Source organism: Danio rerio, chromosome 17, assembly GCF_049306965.1.
Source record: "Danio rerio strain Tuebingen ecotype United States chromosome 17, GRCz12tu, whole genome shotgun sequence".
Taxonomy (NCBI): domain Eukaryota; kingdom Metazoa; phylum Chordata; class Actinopteri; order Cypriniformes; family Danionidae; genus Danio; species Danio rerio.
The window spans coordinates 23,971,653-23,986,146 of record NC_133192.1 but is presented as its reverse complement, the minus strand read 5'-3'; the positions used below and the strand labels follow the sequence as shown (position 1 = coordinate 23,986,146).

Here is a 14,494-nt window from a genome sequence, read left to right as displayed (position 1 = left end):
ATACATCAAGGCTTATACGCACGCACATTGGATTAACTATAGTAGCGGGCCGTTTATGTAATGCGCCTTTTCCGCGTGCAAGTTTGTTATTTCCAATGTAAGAATATATAACAATATGCGTGCGCAATCGGATCGACACCCTGTAGAAAACATCTCACACCATAGCGGTGAGAGTTGTGCGTGGCTTTCAGTGCAATGTAAACAAAAGATATGTTAGATGAAATATTACAAATTATTAAAATGATTAATGTATGTATGAACACAGATCAACAGTTCATTTAACTATTTACCTAATTAAAAGCTTAAACTTACATAAGACTTTAAATTAACATTACATTAGACCATATGTTAAAAATACAACATATGGGCTCTTATGCAGTTGTGTCAGCACTTATATTGCAAGCCATATTTCTCCGGCCTGTCATTTGGATGCTTTTCATGAACTGGCCCCCCATGACAAACTAATTGAACAGCCCTGGCATAAAACTTTACATTACATAATCAAAAATTATACTAAATTTAATACCTAGTAAATTAGCATTTTTGACCTAATGATACTTTTAAGGGCCTTAAATTTCTCTAAATTGATTTATCAACTTTGACACAAAAATAAAATAGCTTCCAACATCTTAAAAAAAAATCATATTTTTAGAAAAAGACTCAAATAAATAATGGAATTTTTTCTGGTGATTTTTCAGGACTTACGGGTTTCGCTTTCTGGTTGTTTTTATTCTGTGCTGAAAGGTTTACAGGTGGAGGATCAATGACAGATCCTGGGAAAAGCTGAGCCAGTTCCACACTAATGGCCGCCGACACTGCTTCATTGGGCGGGGTGAGTGGTGGCGTCATGAACAGCGGGGTGGTTTTAGGGGTGGGTGGGATGACGTCTGACGGGTGGATAAAAAAGCCTGGGGCTGAGGACGGGTTGGATGGCACAGAGTTGACAACGCCTGATGCTGCGGTGGCTGCTGCTGAGGTGGTCTGGTGAAGTTTGGCCTCCAGCTTGGCCTTCTGTTTCATAATACAACCAATTAAATAAACTCACAACTAGATGGAAAACAAATCAACATTACAATTAAGCAAGAATGTGACCTGTTGCTGGAGTTTTAGAAGCTGTTGCTGCTTCTCCTGGAGAACTTGAAGCTGCTGTTCGGCGGACACCATGGCGTGAGACAGAGACTGCAGGGCCACCTGTGCAGCCGAGCTCAGAGCAGTGGAGGCTTCGCCAACAGACCCAGCAGACAGCCCTGTCACTGTAGGCGTCACTCCAAATGTGCTCACTAAAACAAAATATATAGTACAGGGGTATAGAAACTATTTTATCACTAAAGATGTGGTTCTTCTTAGAAAAGAATCAAATTTGCTGAATTGTGGTTTGGTTTTGTAGTACAAAGAAAACAACTCAGCTAATTTGACCATACCTTAAACGTGCGGTCCATGATGACATGGTTGGTTGTAATATAAACAAGATAAGAGAAAGAGAAAAATGGGATATGTACCGGTGAACATACTTGCATCATCCCTCTCCACTCTAGTGCCGTCACTAGTGGAGACGCAAGTAAAGTGCAGAGGTTCAACTTCCAGCAGGCCAGTCAGAGCAGTGAAACTGCCCTCTGCCGCCCCGCTACTGTTCACCTTTCCATTACCTGACAATAGACACACAAAAAATATGCGTTTCATTTTTGTTTATTGATGAATAAAAGTGTGTGAAGGGGGAAGAATGTTCTGCCGAACCTGAGAGAATATCAGATAGGTCGATTTCATCCGACTGGACCCCGATGCCACTGCTGAAGGCATTCTTACAGGAAGACCCGCTCACCTCAAGGTCAAACAGTACTGGGTCAAAAGGAGACCCATACAGACCGTATCTGAAGAGAGGTGACCATTGCAAAAAAAACAATTATTTAAAACAATCACTTCTATGGGTTTACAAGAATGTGTTTGTGTATGTCTCGGATTAAAGCAGATTGGCTGACCTGGTTTGCAACAGCGCTTCCAATGGAGTCAGACGGTCCTGCAGCTGCCGAGAAACAGCAGTGAGCAGAGAAGCGCAAGCAGTACTGCAGCCGGCCAAGTCCTCATCTTTCACATAATTTAACAGGACAAAGTACCAGAACACAGATCCTGAGAGAAAAAGACAGTCTTTTAGCATGTTCAATATCTCTTGGGTCAATAGTTTTTGGTTGTTCTTTTAGCAAGGAAGTCTGTAGTTGAAATGTACTTTTTTAAATTAAAGAAGCCTGACAAAATTGCTTAATGGCTCACTGTGGTTTTTATTTATTTATTGAATAATGAACATAAGAAATTTTACTAAATCACTGAATTTCCAAATTCCTTAAAGACATAGACATGATTTGAATAGTTGTGTTAAAAAAAGTAAAGAGTAACAAAATAAATTAAAATAGGAAAATTAAAAATCACCTCCTGTGGCAGCAGCAGGCAAATAAGGCATATTATCCAAAAGCGCTTTAAACAGTGCCTGGCCAAAACCCTGCTGACCAGGGTCTCCTTTACCAGTACTGAAACAGAAGACATTCATCCATTAAACGTAATGACCGTAACATATTTACTAGTATAATAGTTCTCCACCAAAATTGAAGAACAGAAAAATAGACACAGAATCCAAACTCACCTAATACAAAGTGCAAGAAAGCGAGAGCATTTGTGAGCTATACTGCGCCCGGCCTCAAAGAAGCATGCCCTGATAATGTCCGTCAGACGTCTTCTGGTTTTGGTCAAAAGCCCCTCTTTCCCCTCTCTCAAACTAAAAGACAACAGATCATAACATCTCTTAGAAAAAGAGCAATGAAATAAAAGCCTGAGACTTAAAACACAGAGTCAGAGACCCACCTGCACGGTCCATTGGAGTAAACTCCAGCCAGCCAGCAGAGGATGTCCAATATGAGACTCTGACAGTGTTCAGAGCTCTGGCTGTCTTCTCCACGCTTACACAAACCTCTTAGCAGCTTTTCGTGGAGCTCAGGAAACTGAAGCATTGCACAGCGTTGCACTCTGGGAAATACAAGCAGAGACAGAAAGCACATTTAGACAATGAAAGATTTAAACAAAAGTCTGCATGAAGATGAAGTTGCTGAGACTTTTGTTCCAATATGTTGATGTATTTCTACTGAAAGTAAATATCGGTAAGGGGACAGGGCTTTCTTTGTGCACATCATTCGCTCGTAGCAAACTAATAGAGACTGATGTACCAGACATTTTGTTAGAAACACTCGTATGTTTGTTTACATATCACACTTTACATGTTTGTTTCTTGTTTGTTTATATGACTGCTATTTTCACTTATAGCACTTTATTTTTGAATTGCAATTTGAATACACTGGGAGGCCTTTAGAGATCGATGTGATCCAAGACCTGTGACGAGATAATGCCAACCATAGAGGACTTCCGTGTCCTGAGCTGATGCTCCATTGGTCATGGAGAGATGAGAGCATGAGACTGATTCCTGAAAGTCCCCAGTGACAGACGCGTCACCTCGTTGATGTTCATGGGCCAGCCTAAACACCCGTCGGTGACCTACTCACCTGCTCTTCAGAGTTCTGACTTTCAGCAGTGAAATTTAAACGAAACTGAACTGAACTTCAACTCTAAAATCTAGACTGACACTGTTTCAGTTTATTAGAACTTCTATGTTCAGCTGCTTTGACACAATCTACATTGTTAAAAGCGTTATAGAAAAAAGGATGAACTGAACTGATGTCAGCACAGCAAAAGTAAATGACTTTGAAGAATACCAAAACAAACTATTTTTTTTCAGAGGACAAACTTGCACAGATAATTGTTGACTTGACGAACAACAATGTGCACTAGAAAAAATTAATTATTTAAGTTTTGATTTAACATAACATATATCATTTGTTTTATTTATTGCCATATTAACAACAATTTTATGGCTTAATTGATAAATTTATAATTAAAAACACAAACACATAAATTAGATACGATTTTTAACAGTAATATATAATAAAAATTCTAAACATTTTCCTTGAATGAGTTTATTCCAGTAATTAAAAGCAGGACAGCCTAATAGAATATGGTTTAGAGTAATGGAAATTTTGCAGAACAAACACATTTTGACTTTACACAAACATTAAAAGCACAGCATCTGCCACTAAAGACATTTATAATGATACTGATTATTTCTATGATGTCTATGATTTTTCGAACTTTTGATTAATCAATGAAGACTCGAAGAAAAATATATTGTTTCCTCAAAAAACATTAAGCAGCAGAAGCATTTTCAACATTGATGATAAGAAATATTTTCTGAGCACTATAAACTATGTTAAAATGATTTCTGAAGGAACACGTGACAAGACTGGAGTAATGGTTTAAATAAAAAAAAAATCTGCTTTGCCATCACTGGAAATTTAAATAGTATACAGATTTAAAAAGTACAGCAATATTAATGTAAGCATAAAGAACATTTCAAAACCCAAACCCAAACTTTTAAATGTTAGCAAATAGTATTTACTTGCATCCCTTACCGTTCTTTGGGTACAGATGTTTTCTTAAATCTCCTGATTGTGACGGACACTTCTTGGAGCAAGTCACAGCCACGCAAGTTATCAGGCTTTTTAGGCACAGACTGAGGATCTGCCTTAGACGTGGATGCCTTTTCCTAATAAAAATAAACAGAGATTTAAAAAAAAAAAAAAAAAAAAAAAATGTTTGTGGTGCTCTTTATTGGCTAGTCTTTTATTCCCACATAAAGTAAAAACTTTTATGAAGTAATGCAACAATACAGCCACTAGAGGTCTCTCCCAGCAACCATTACATAAATACATGGCATCACTGTTGCAGGAGTGTTTTGAAAGCACTCGAATGAACAAACTTAAAATGGCACAAAAGGCCAGTTTGAAAAGTCAGTGTGTGTGCTCTACCTTAGTTGCCTGAGCCCTTTGTAGCAAGGATGAGAGTGAGTGAGCTTTACTACTTTGTGGTTTGGCTGAGGGCATCCGCACCACCGGTCTTAAGCCCTCGTCCAGACCCTTATCACTCACTGCTTTAATGTGCACCAGGAATGAGCGATATTTTCCCCCTGCCATGCCTAGATAGAAGAAAAACAAAAAGGGAAAAAAAGTTAGCTGAAAAAAAGCTTACTTTCCTGTAATTACAAAGGAAGATTACAGTAGAATCTAAAAGTGTTTTTAATGTTTGCCTAAACAAAGAATAAAATTTACATTATATAACAATTTTTAAATGTGTAGTTTTCTTCCAAGCTCAAATGTTCATCATTTACTCTTCCTCAAGTTGTTGCAAAATCATAACCATTTAATTTATCTTCAGAACACAAATTAACTTTTTATACATTATTGAAAAAAAGCGCAACACTCTTTATGGAAAGTGTATTTGGCACACGACATTTGTCATTGAAATAACGCCACAGGTAGTTGGTAGATCTGTGTAAAAAAGGCCTGCCGCCACAGCTGTAAAATATCCTAGAGGAAAACTTAAATTTGTTTTCAATTTTAATTTAAATTTTAAAGACCTATGTTGGTTTTGAAGTACTTTCCAGGCCTTGTGTTTATATCTGAAATTCAAGTACTTTTAAAAACCGTGGGAATCCTGATAATTGCCAGACATAAATATAAGCTTATAAATATAATATAAGCTCAGATGAATGCATTTGCTTATAGATTTAAAAAGACCCAAACATGATGAGTAAATGATCAATTAGAAGGAGTGTTTTATTTTTAGAAATTTTAGAGTTTTTGTGTGTGTCTAATAAATAGGGCACTTTTTTTCTTCAGTCCAATATTGTACGCAGCTCTGCATTTGTTCAAATCTGTGTTTTGCTACTGGCAATCTGCTGGCACACTGCAGGATGGGTGGGAGCAGATGCTATAAATGGCTAGTGATGACTACTCAAGCGAACCTTTGAGGAGTTTGGGACTTGTAAGACTCAGCATCCCTGCGTGTCCAGACAGATCCAGTCCGCTGGACAACCACACCGGCCCACACAAGATATCATCTTTGTGCTCCTGCAGGAATGGACACAGCCGGTAACCTGAGAGAGATAGAGATATATTCTTAGAAAGTGCTGACAGTGCTGACAAGGGCATAACATGACTTAATCACAAACTTTATCCAAAATTTTTTAATGTAAAACTTTTAGATTCCTGAGCCTCTCTGAGAAGTTAGTTGAGAACAACCATTGAGACTCTTACCGGGAGATTCCTCTATATCCATGAATTGGATGTCCTCTGAGAAATCAAGCAGGTGTGGCTGTCCATTTTTCTCTCCATTTGAGTGCAGGACATGAGACAATGGAAAGACGATCTGCCTGTCCACTGCAGTCTCTGCAGAAATACAAAATATTCAGTTTGGACAAAAAATTCAAGCTGCAAAAACACTCACATTGTTTTTCAACAGTAAAATTTGCACAAAACTCAAAATTGCCTTTCAATTTACTCACCCTTAGAGTACTTGAGATATTGATTTTTTTTTATTCCTCCAGTAAAACATTCAAAAAAGATTTTAAAGAGCACCTATGACAAAAATCAACTTTTGGAAGCTGTTTGGACAGAACTGTGTGTATGTATAGTGTGTCCACTGTCATATTGGAGTGATAGAAACACAAGTCTCTTTTTTAATATTTACTTTTATGTTTTTTATGTTAAACTAGGATCCAAAAGGCAGTGTTTTTGAGGCCCAACGTAACGTACGAGTGTGGTTTTTCCCACCCACTGATTTGATTGGACATGCGTATACATGTTATTATGGACACCCGTCACAGAACATTTTTTGCAAAGAAACTGGAATTAAAACATATGCTGAAAGTCTCTGCGTGGACATTGTCATGGGTTTTTAAAACAATGTTTGTAATATAGACGCTGGTAATCAAAACTTAAATCTTAACCGCTATAATCACCACGGCCATGGTGTGTATACTGCCAACTGCATTTGTGTGAGTCTCATTTCAGAAAGTCTTGAACAGACTCCACCAAAAATACATCCAATAAACGTACTTGCTATTTTTGCATAGTGACATTTTTTTAGCTTATTTTCATTCCAAGTTTAAATGTTAGAATGTTCTTAACGAAAAGGGCACTGGGAATAGGACACAAACAGAAACAATGTTTCTACCAACAGCTCCAGAGGTGTAGTTGCAAGCATATAAGTTTGCGAAGCAGTTTGCGAATGTTTGTTGGAACGATGGATTTGGGAAACACCAAATCAACACCAAATAAAACTTGCAACCTTAGTTGCCAAAAGATGGTTTTCGGAAACGCACCCCTGTGCAAGAAACTGAATATTGCTCATTGACATGCACTTTTTTATATCCGGTTGGACCTCCTTTTCAGCTACAATGTTGTTCCACTGAATAACTAAAACCCTCACATGTAGGATGTCCTGAAATAAACTAACAGTGAATTTTCATTTTTGGGTGAACTATCCTTTTAAGAGTTGCATATTTGTTCTTGGACTCACCGTTAACTTTGCCCAGGCCTGGCGCTTTGTTTTTCAGCAGCGTGACCTGGATTTGTGGGATGTTAGTAATACTGCTGTTCAGCACAAACTTAAAGTCCACATGTCCTACCATGCAGGCTTTAGGCAGGACAAGCTCAAACACATGCTCATCCCAACTGGAGCTAGTAAAAGAAAGGGCAGTATTACACCTGATATGCAAAAACAAACACTGAAAGCTACTGATTTCCCGCAGAAATACTGACATAAATATCATGAGGAGCTGTATATGAATAGATACCTGTCACTCTGGAGTTTCCATGTGCGCGTGTGCTGTGCAGCGTCACCATGGTGCTGTTGGTGAAGGTGTTGTGGGTGCCGCCTTTGCTGCTGTTCCTGCTGCACCTCCACCCAGCAAGGGGGCACCGTTGCTGAGAAGCGTGGTGTGAGCGTTTCAAAACGTGTTAGTTCCACTAGAGAGGAAAGTGTCTCTACGGTCAATGGCTGGTCCACCAAGAGGTCAACTCCTGTCAACAGACACACGACTCACTGTGCTGTACATTTCCATGGCTATAATCCAAACCATTTTACTATTTGTGCGATTTACAAAGAAGCCATATGACACAATGAACAAAGAACCCAGAGAACAAATTCTCAGAAAGCAGACTGTGCATCAGCAGTTTTAAGCTCAATTCAGCATGACCAAATGATTTCTTACAGCTTCTATGTGATGTAGTAGAAGGGTCAAGAGAAGTAAACCATCAGTTTAATGTTATTTTAGACGGACATGCACACAAAAAATTGAAAACAGCCCATGTGTTGCTCACCTGTGATACCAGGGCTTGAAGGATTTGATGTGGGTTTTGCTCCATCCAGTAGCTGATCCGCCCTATTAGACAGGGGTCCGTCGACAAAAATGTCGGCGTCATCTATATCATCACACACACCTCCAATTTGAAGGAAATGAAGCTCTCCACCTTCAAAGTTTAAAGAAGCATGAAGTAACCAAGTGTTCTACCATCAGACATAAACCTTACCAGTCTTTAACAACCTCACAATTTGAACATTCATATTGATAGCACAGATGGAACACGTATATCTGGGGAAAAGGTCATATTGTTAATTGCAAATGAGTCTCAGTAACCGTGATGCCTGTCTAAATAAAATGACTGTAAAATAAATAGTGACTCAACAGAAAATGAAAGTAAAGACAAAGTGGAATTCCCCTACCCTCCCTTAAGAAAAAAAACACTCAGGTTTCCTTCATTAGCCACATATTTCAGGTAATAGAATGATAAAGGCTGATGATATAACAGGACAGTTCAAGAGATCTTGATTCTGTACTGAATTATATTTAACTGAACTAATCAAGAGATGAACACATATCATAAAATAGGCAGAGCGGACAAACACACTACACCTCAAATCCCCCAAGGTCAATTCTCAGTAATGCCAGTGTCACATGCTAGAGTGTCGGTGTGTCCAGCAAACTAAACTGAAAGAAACCATGAATCTCCATACCTTATATACCTTACAACCTTGTAAACCAAACATGTGTGCTGAATCACAAATGAATAGGCCAAAACGCAGTACAATGACTCACCTTTTGTGCAGGCACACAGACGGTCGGTGCCTGAGCAGTAGGTAACAGAGACGAAGGGGTCCACCTCCTCTGTCCCCTCTTTCTTCGCTGGCTCCACCTTGGCTAAAACCTCTAAAGTGGATAAGTCCAGAATCATGATGTAACCTGCCTGTGTAGTCACCACCAGGTGTCCTAGTCCAGCCACCTCTCCTCTCTTCTCCTTCCCAGTGGCTGATCCCAAGCTTGGACCAGCTGTAATTGTAGATGCCACTGTCCCCGTGCCATTTTTAAGCCCTGAAGGTGTTGACTCCTCAGAAGTTTCCTCTCCATCATCCTCTCTGCCATCCAGCACATCTGGTGGCAGGAGGAGGAGAGACGTGACGGCGTCCCGTGGGTCCCGAATCTGCTGCACCTTCACAGGTTCCTCTTCCAGGGTCACAATGCGAGTGGAATAATTCAACTTGTAGAGTGCGAGGTATCCACCGCCACCACTGCCCCCAAGAGGTCTGGAGGTATGGGGCTGTTGCTGATCAGGAGGGGGCAAGATGAGAGGGGTTTGCGGAGGAGAGGTGCCCGTGTGGGCATCATGACCATTGGCCAATGTCTGTCCTTTGCGATGGCCACAGAGAGCCGAGTGCAAGCGGTTGAGGGTGTTTAACACCTCCACCTGATTGATAGCGCTAAGAGACTCTACAGAGCACGGCTGAAGACCAACTAACAAGTGTAAGCCATCACTGCATGGTGTGATAGAGTCTACATACAGATTTTCTTCTTCCAGTGCTTTCGGCAACCGCAAACACTGCACTAGAGAGCCAGGCCGTGGAGCCACCGAGCTCCACTTTTCACCATCCAGAGGTCCAAGCCCAGCAGCTGCATCTGCAAACTGCTGAATGTAAGTGATGGGAGGGTCCTGCAGCAGCAGCTGCTCATGTGAGTCAAACTCCATCTCTATAATCTGTGGGACGGTAAAGCCCTCGTCATGAAGCCCTTTGCTCATCAGGTTGTTCATCTGGGTGAACACCTTCCCTGAAGACTTCTCATCTGCTTCCTTGATACTGTACAGGAGCAGTACAGGCATAGTCCTATGCACAGGGGCAGCTGGTGGTAAGTTTGGGGAGCCCAGGTCTGTTGAAGGGTTACAGGACTCAATCTCCATAGGCCCCTGGTCTGGCGCAAGCCCCTCAGGGGCAGCAGTCCTTACTGGGCTATCCATGGAGCGGCGAGATGGAGGAGGACCTAGTGGAGAACTAGCCGCTGACCGATAGCTTAGCAGTCCACCAGCCAGCAGGCAGGGAAAGGGAATGTTGTGATGTTCAGCTGGCCGATCCTTAGCTTTATCTGCTTTAGGGGGGCCCAGTGAATGTGGAGGATTGGCCCCCAGCTCCTCGAGGTCTTTAACTGTGTCCTCAAGAACACTGGCCACCACCTCCCACTGCAATTTCTCAGGCTGTTGTAGAACACTGAGAGCTGTGACTCCCAAACTCACCTCCATCGTCTCCTTCTGACCCAATGGGCCTGCACATACAGAAGGGGAGAGATCTATTAGTAGGATGTTAATAAAACAAAAAAAACAAAACATAGCAGCTAAATAATAAATAAACATTGTTAATACATGAAAATAAATGTTTTACCTGTAACTGACTCTGATCTGGAATGCTCTTCACTGTCTGAGTCCTCTATCTGGTCATCACTATGTACAAAAACACACACACACACACACAAAAAAAAAATCAATCAAGACAACAATAGTCTTAAGATGACTTACTAAAATTATGAATATGTGGGATTAGAACCTGTCCCCCTCTAGTTTGGGTAAGTCAGAGCAGCATGTGGCCTCCTCTAGCCATGAGAGTGTGGGTCTGCGTAATTCGGTGCCTGTGAGATTTTGCTGTTCGCTCCCAGACAGGATCAACTGCCTAAGGATGGCTGGGTCATACGGGTTCACCTCAAACTTTAAATGCACCTGTACACATAAAAAAACATGTAAATCTAGTGAAGAGATTTAGGTGTACAGTTTCTTTCTTACCACATTTAGAGATAAACAAAAAAACACCTTCATAAGCTTTGAAACATCCCAGATGCAAATCTTCCCCCTTTTGGTTGCTGTTGCAAGAAAATGAGGGCAGCTTCCAAACCCATAGCACACGATTTTATCCGAACCATCTGCACTGGGAAACTGGGCAGGGCTTGTGGCCAAGGTGACGGACAGTGGAACGTTTTGTGTATGCTCTCCTTTCACAAATGGACAGTTGGGTGAATGCCGCTCATGCTCAGACCTAAAGAAGCAATAAAATATTAGTGGAATTCTTCATACCAAGAGAGTTCCCTCAGCTTTAGGCATTTGTTAGGGTATGTTTATTTAAATCTTTTTATAGCACCATGTTTTTTGCAGTGTCAGTGAGTTTGACATAGCAGGCTGTGATTTAATGGGATGCTTCTCACCAGGGTTCATCTGTAGGTTCCCAGCACACTAAACACACACTGCAGGTGAAGCACATGGCCCGGTCATCACCTGTCGATGCAGGCTACAAGAAAAACTAAAGTTTTAGTCACTAGGCAGCTAAAAAAGCCCAGTTCACAGTCATTATATAGCCAACAAAACATTTCAGCAAACTACAACTACAAAGCCAGAAAAAGTCAAAGAATCACACACACTGGCTGTGTTTTGCTATTTAAGATCCTCATTTCCTATTTTAACTTTTCAGGATGAGTCTTAAATGCAACTTTGCTTCATAATTCATCATGTTTTTCCATTTCTGTCTTTAAATCCTAAACTAGCAAAATGTCTCTTTGCCATGGCATCCCCCTTTCATCCAAAACACAGAGGCACTGTTCTCTCCTCGTTCTGTTCAGTTGGCATGACAACAGGGAACATGGGTGAGGGAAGTAGTGTGGTATCCTTGGTTACCAGCACAGTGCAACCCTTCTTGGCATGCTTGGTGACTCAAAGACAGACAATACATCAGGTACCACAGCATCACAGGGAATTCCCAGAGATCATAGTAAATCCGAAAGCAAAACATTTTGAAAATGTCTACTGCACACATTAATCAGCGTGAATGATTCATGTCTGTGGTCTGAATGAATTAAAAAAATATATTTTACTTTCATTCTAAACACAGTTGGCCTGATTTCACTTTCAAATGGGGATACAATTGTGCTTTTTAAATTCAGTCAGTGGCCTTCATTTACACAGCAAAAAAGAAACCGAAAATGAATTGAAAAGAAAAGAGACCCTGAGAAGGTGAAAGGAGAGAAGAATCAAAGCCATAAGGGATGACACAAACCTGGTGATAAAATCCTGCCTGGGCCATGGGATCAGGCTGAGCCCACCTGTAGCCAGAATGAGGCCATGATGTGAATGTTTCTCTCCGGTTGGCTTCACTATACATCAAAGACCTGTAAATAAATCACACACACACACACACTTAAGTCAAATCAAATATTTGGTAGTAAAGTGGCCCAAACAACTAAACTTATGCAGACATAAAAACCAGTACACATCTTCCCATTTAATATAATAAAAACTTTCTGTAGAAAGGATGGAACATGCTTGCACACATTAAACACACCACAGTGAATACAGCGATTACCAGGGGGTTTGGTCTGGGTAGTTTCTAGAGACTTTTTTTTTTACTGAAACAAGCCACAAAACCGATCCTACAAATCTTAGTGATGTACTTGTCAGTGTTGGGCAGTGTCTAGTAAGGCCGGTGTCAAGCCGATGAAAGTAAATCCATATGATGTTGAGAATGAAGATTTCTTCTTCCTGTTTTATGGTGGTCGACAACAAACTTTTTGGTGCGTTACTGCCACCTCTCGCTCTGGTCAGTGACGTAGCAAACCAATTAGGCTAACATGAGAAAATTGCTAGATGGAAAGATGACCGAGGTGGAAGAGTTATTTCTGAAGCAGGATTCCTCGTGACCATGCCTCAAGTAGTAAATGTTAAGATGCAATACCATTAATTTACGATGGATGGATGGATAATTCATTAATGAAGAATTGTAAATATATATATACACAATATGATAATTATTTCCTAAATATTTTCCTTTACTATAAATTACTATAATATTTTTAATGTGCGACACCTCATTTTATTGTTTTTTTGTGTGTGTTTGCTGTTATATGCTATACTTTGTTTCTGTTTAGTAAAATTTTATTTGCAGTAAATAATGGAACTGAACAATTATGCCTCATTTGTTTTATTGACAGTTTTATTGATCACTAAGATACGATTGACTTGGATTTAAGTTGCTTCGATTTGAAAATGAAAATTGCATAAAAAGCTTAGATGTAGCTAAGCTACTTTTGCCAAGTAGTTTTTAGCTTAGCTTGCTACATTTCCCAGAGGGTAGCTAATGGCTTAGCTCACTATATTTTTCAAGTAGCTTGCCCAACACTGGTACTGGTTTAAAGATGGGTCAAAATAAATTTGTTTCTGGGGTTTGAAACGGAAAATTGAACATTTTAGAAAAGTTTGCTCTGTCTAGTTAGGCAAACACCTTTGAACTACCATTGATCTGTTGTGATTGCATAAAGGTTAAATGTGACATGCAGTTACCTATCTACAGAGCGTCCGGGTCCAACACCCAGTTCTGGCCTGCCACTTGGCAAGAGGTAGGAGAGTCTGTCCATGACTGAAGAGGCCACCGATAAGGCTGCCACATTCTGATTCAACTTTTTCAGCTCGTTCACGATGGCATTCGTTACCACCTTCAGCACGTGATGAGGGAGATGGAAGGTCACGGTTGCCCACTGGAAAGAGATCAAACATTTTAATGGTTCAAATATTAAAACATGAAAAGTGTTTAATACCTGCAAAAGCTTGGGCTAGATTCCTTCTGCAAGGTTTATTGCTCAAATCATAACTTTTTATAGCTGTTCACATTTGTATTGAATGTGGTATTATATTATAATATAATATATGGGTCAGACTTTACAATAAGGTTTCATTAGTTCATATATTTACTAATTTTGAACAATACAGCATTTATTAATCATAGTTCAACATTTACTAATGCCTTATTAAAATCCAATTTATGCTTGTTAACATAAGCTAATGCACCATAAGTTAACACAAACTAACAATGAATAACTGTATTATCATTAAGTAACATTAACTAACATGAACAAATACTGTAAACATGCATTGTGCATTGTACAACCAAATACACCCCAAAACGAATACAACCTTATTGTAAAGTGTCACCAATATATGATCAGATTTCCATTGTGGTGTTCATGGTCCAAACCTAAACCACAATTGGACAAGGAAAACTACGCCCAGAACAAATTAAACAGTTTGTTTAATATTATTATTATTGACAGTTTCACAGACAACAGTGGTGTATTTTAGAATCTACAAAATGGGGATTTTGCTAGTACTAGTGTGCATGTCAATGCCTGAAACATTAAGAGTGTTATTAAGTTGAAAATACTGATACATTATGATCCATAATAACAATTTCGCAATTTTTA

At 39.8% G+C, this 14,494-nt stretch overlaps 1 protein-coding gene across 22 annotated transcripts in view; it reads right to left on the bottom strand.

Moving 5' to 3' along the window:
* Positions 1–14,494, bottom strand: part of birc6 (baculoviral IAP repeat containing 6) — a 156,255-nt gene that overhangs the window by 117,585 nt on the left and 24,176 nt on the right. For 11 of the 22 annotated variants that reach the window (XM_009293036.5, XM_009293039.5, XM_073928501.1 and 8 more), the window contains exons 4-25: positions 13,578–13,771; positions 12,298–12,409; positions 11,453–11,535; positions 11,064–11,286; positions 10,804–10,973; positions 10,642–10,700; positions 9,032–10,525; positions 8,256–8,405; positions 7,730–7,955; positions 7,453–7,613; positions 6,189–6,320; positions 5,897–6,028; positions 4,902–5,068; positions 4,506–4,639; positions 2,851–3,012; positions 2,633–2,764; positions 2,422–2,519; positions 1,977–2,124; positions 1,735–1,868; positions 1,500–1,646; positions 1,093–1,280; positions 706–1,011 (exon numbers count right to left, since the gene is read on the bottom strand). In XM_009293036.5, coding sequence (XP_009291311.2) covers positions 706–1,011; positions 1,093–1,280; positions 1,500–1,646; positions 1,735–1,868; positions 1,977–2,124; positions 2,422–2,519; positions 2,633–2,764; positions 2,851–3,012; positions 4,506–4,639; positions 4,902–5,068; positions 5,897–6,028; positions 6,189–6,320; positions 7,453–7,613; positions 7,730–7,955; positions 8,256–8,405; positions 9,032–10,525; positions 10,642–10,700; positions 10,804–10,973; positions 11,064–11,286; positions 11,453–11,535; positions 12,298–12,409; positions 13,578–13,771 — 4,752 coding nt within the window. The remainder of the gene's footprint in view (positions 1–705; positions 1,012–1,092; positions 1,281–1,499; positions 1,647–1,734; positions 1,869–1,976; positions 2,125–2,421; positions 2,520–2,632; positions 2,765–2,850; positions 3,013–4,505; positions 4,640–4,901; positions 5,069–5,896; positions 6,029–6,188; positions 6,321–7,452; positions 7,614–7,729; positions 7,956–8,255; positions 8,406–9,031; positions 10,526–10,641; positions 10,701–10,803; positions 10,974–11,063; positions 11,287–11,452; positions 11,536–12,297; positions 12,410–13,577; positions 13,772–14,494) is intronic. The other 11 variants (XM_009293040.5, XM_073928493.1, XM_009293042.5 and 8 more) reach the window with 2 other exon arrangements.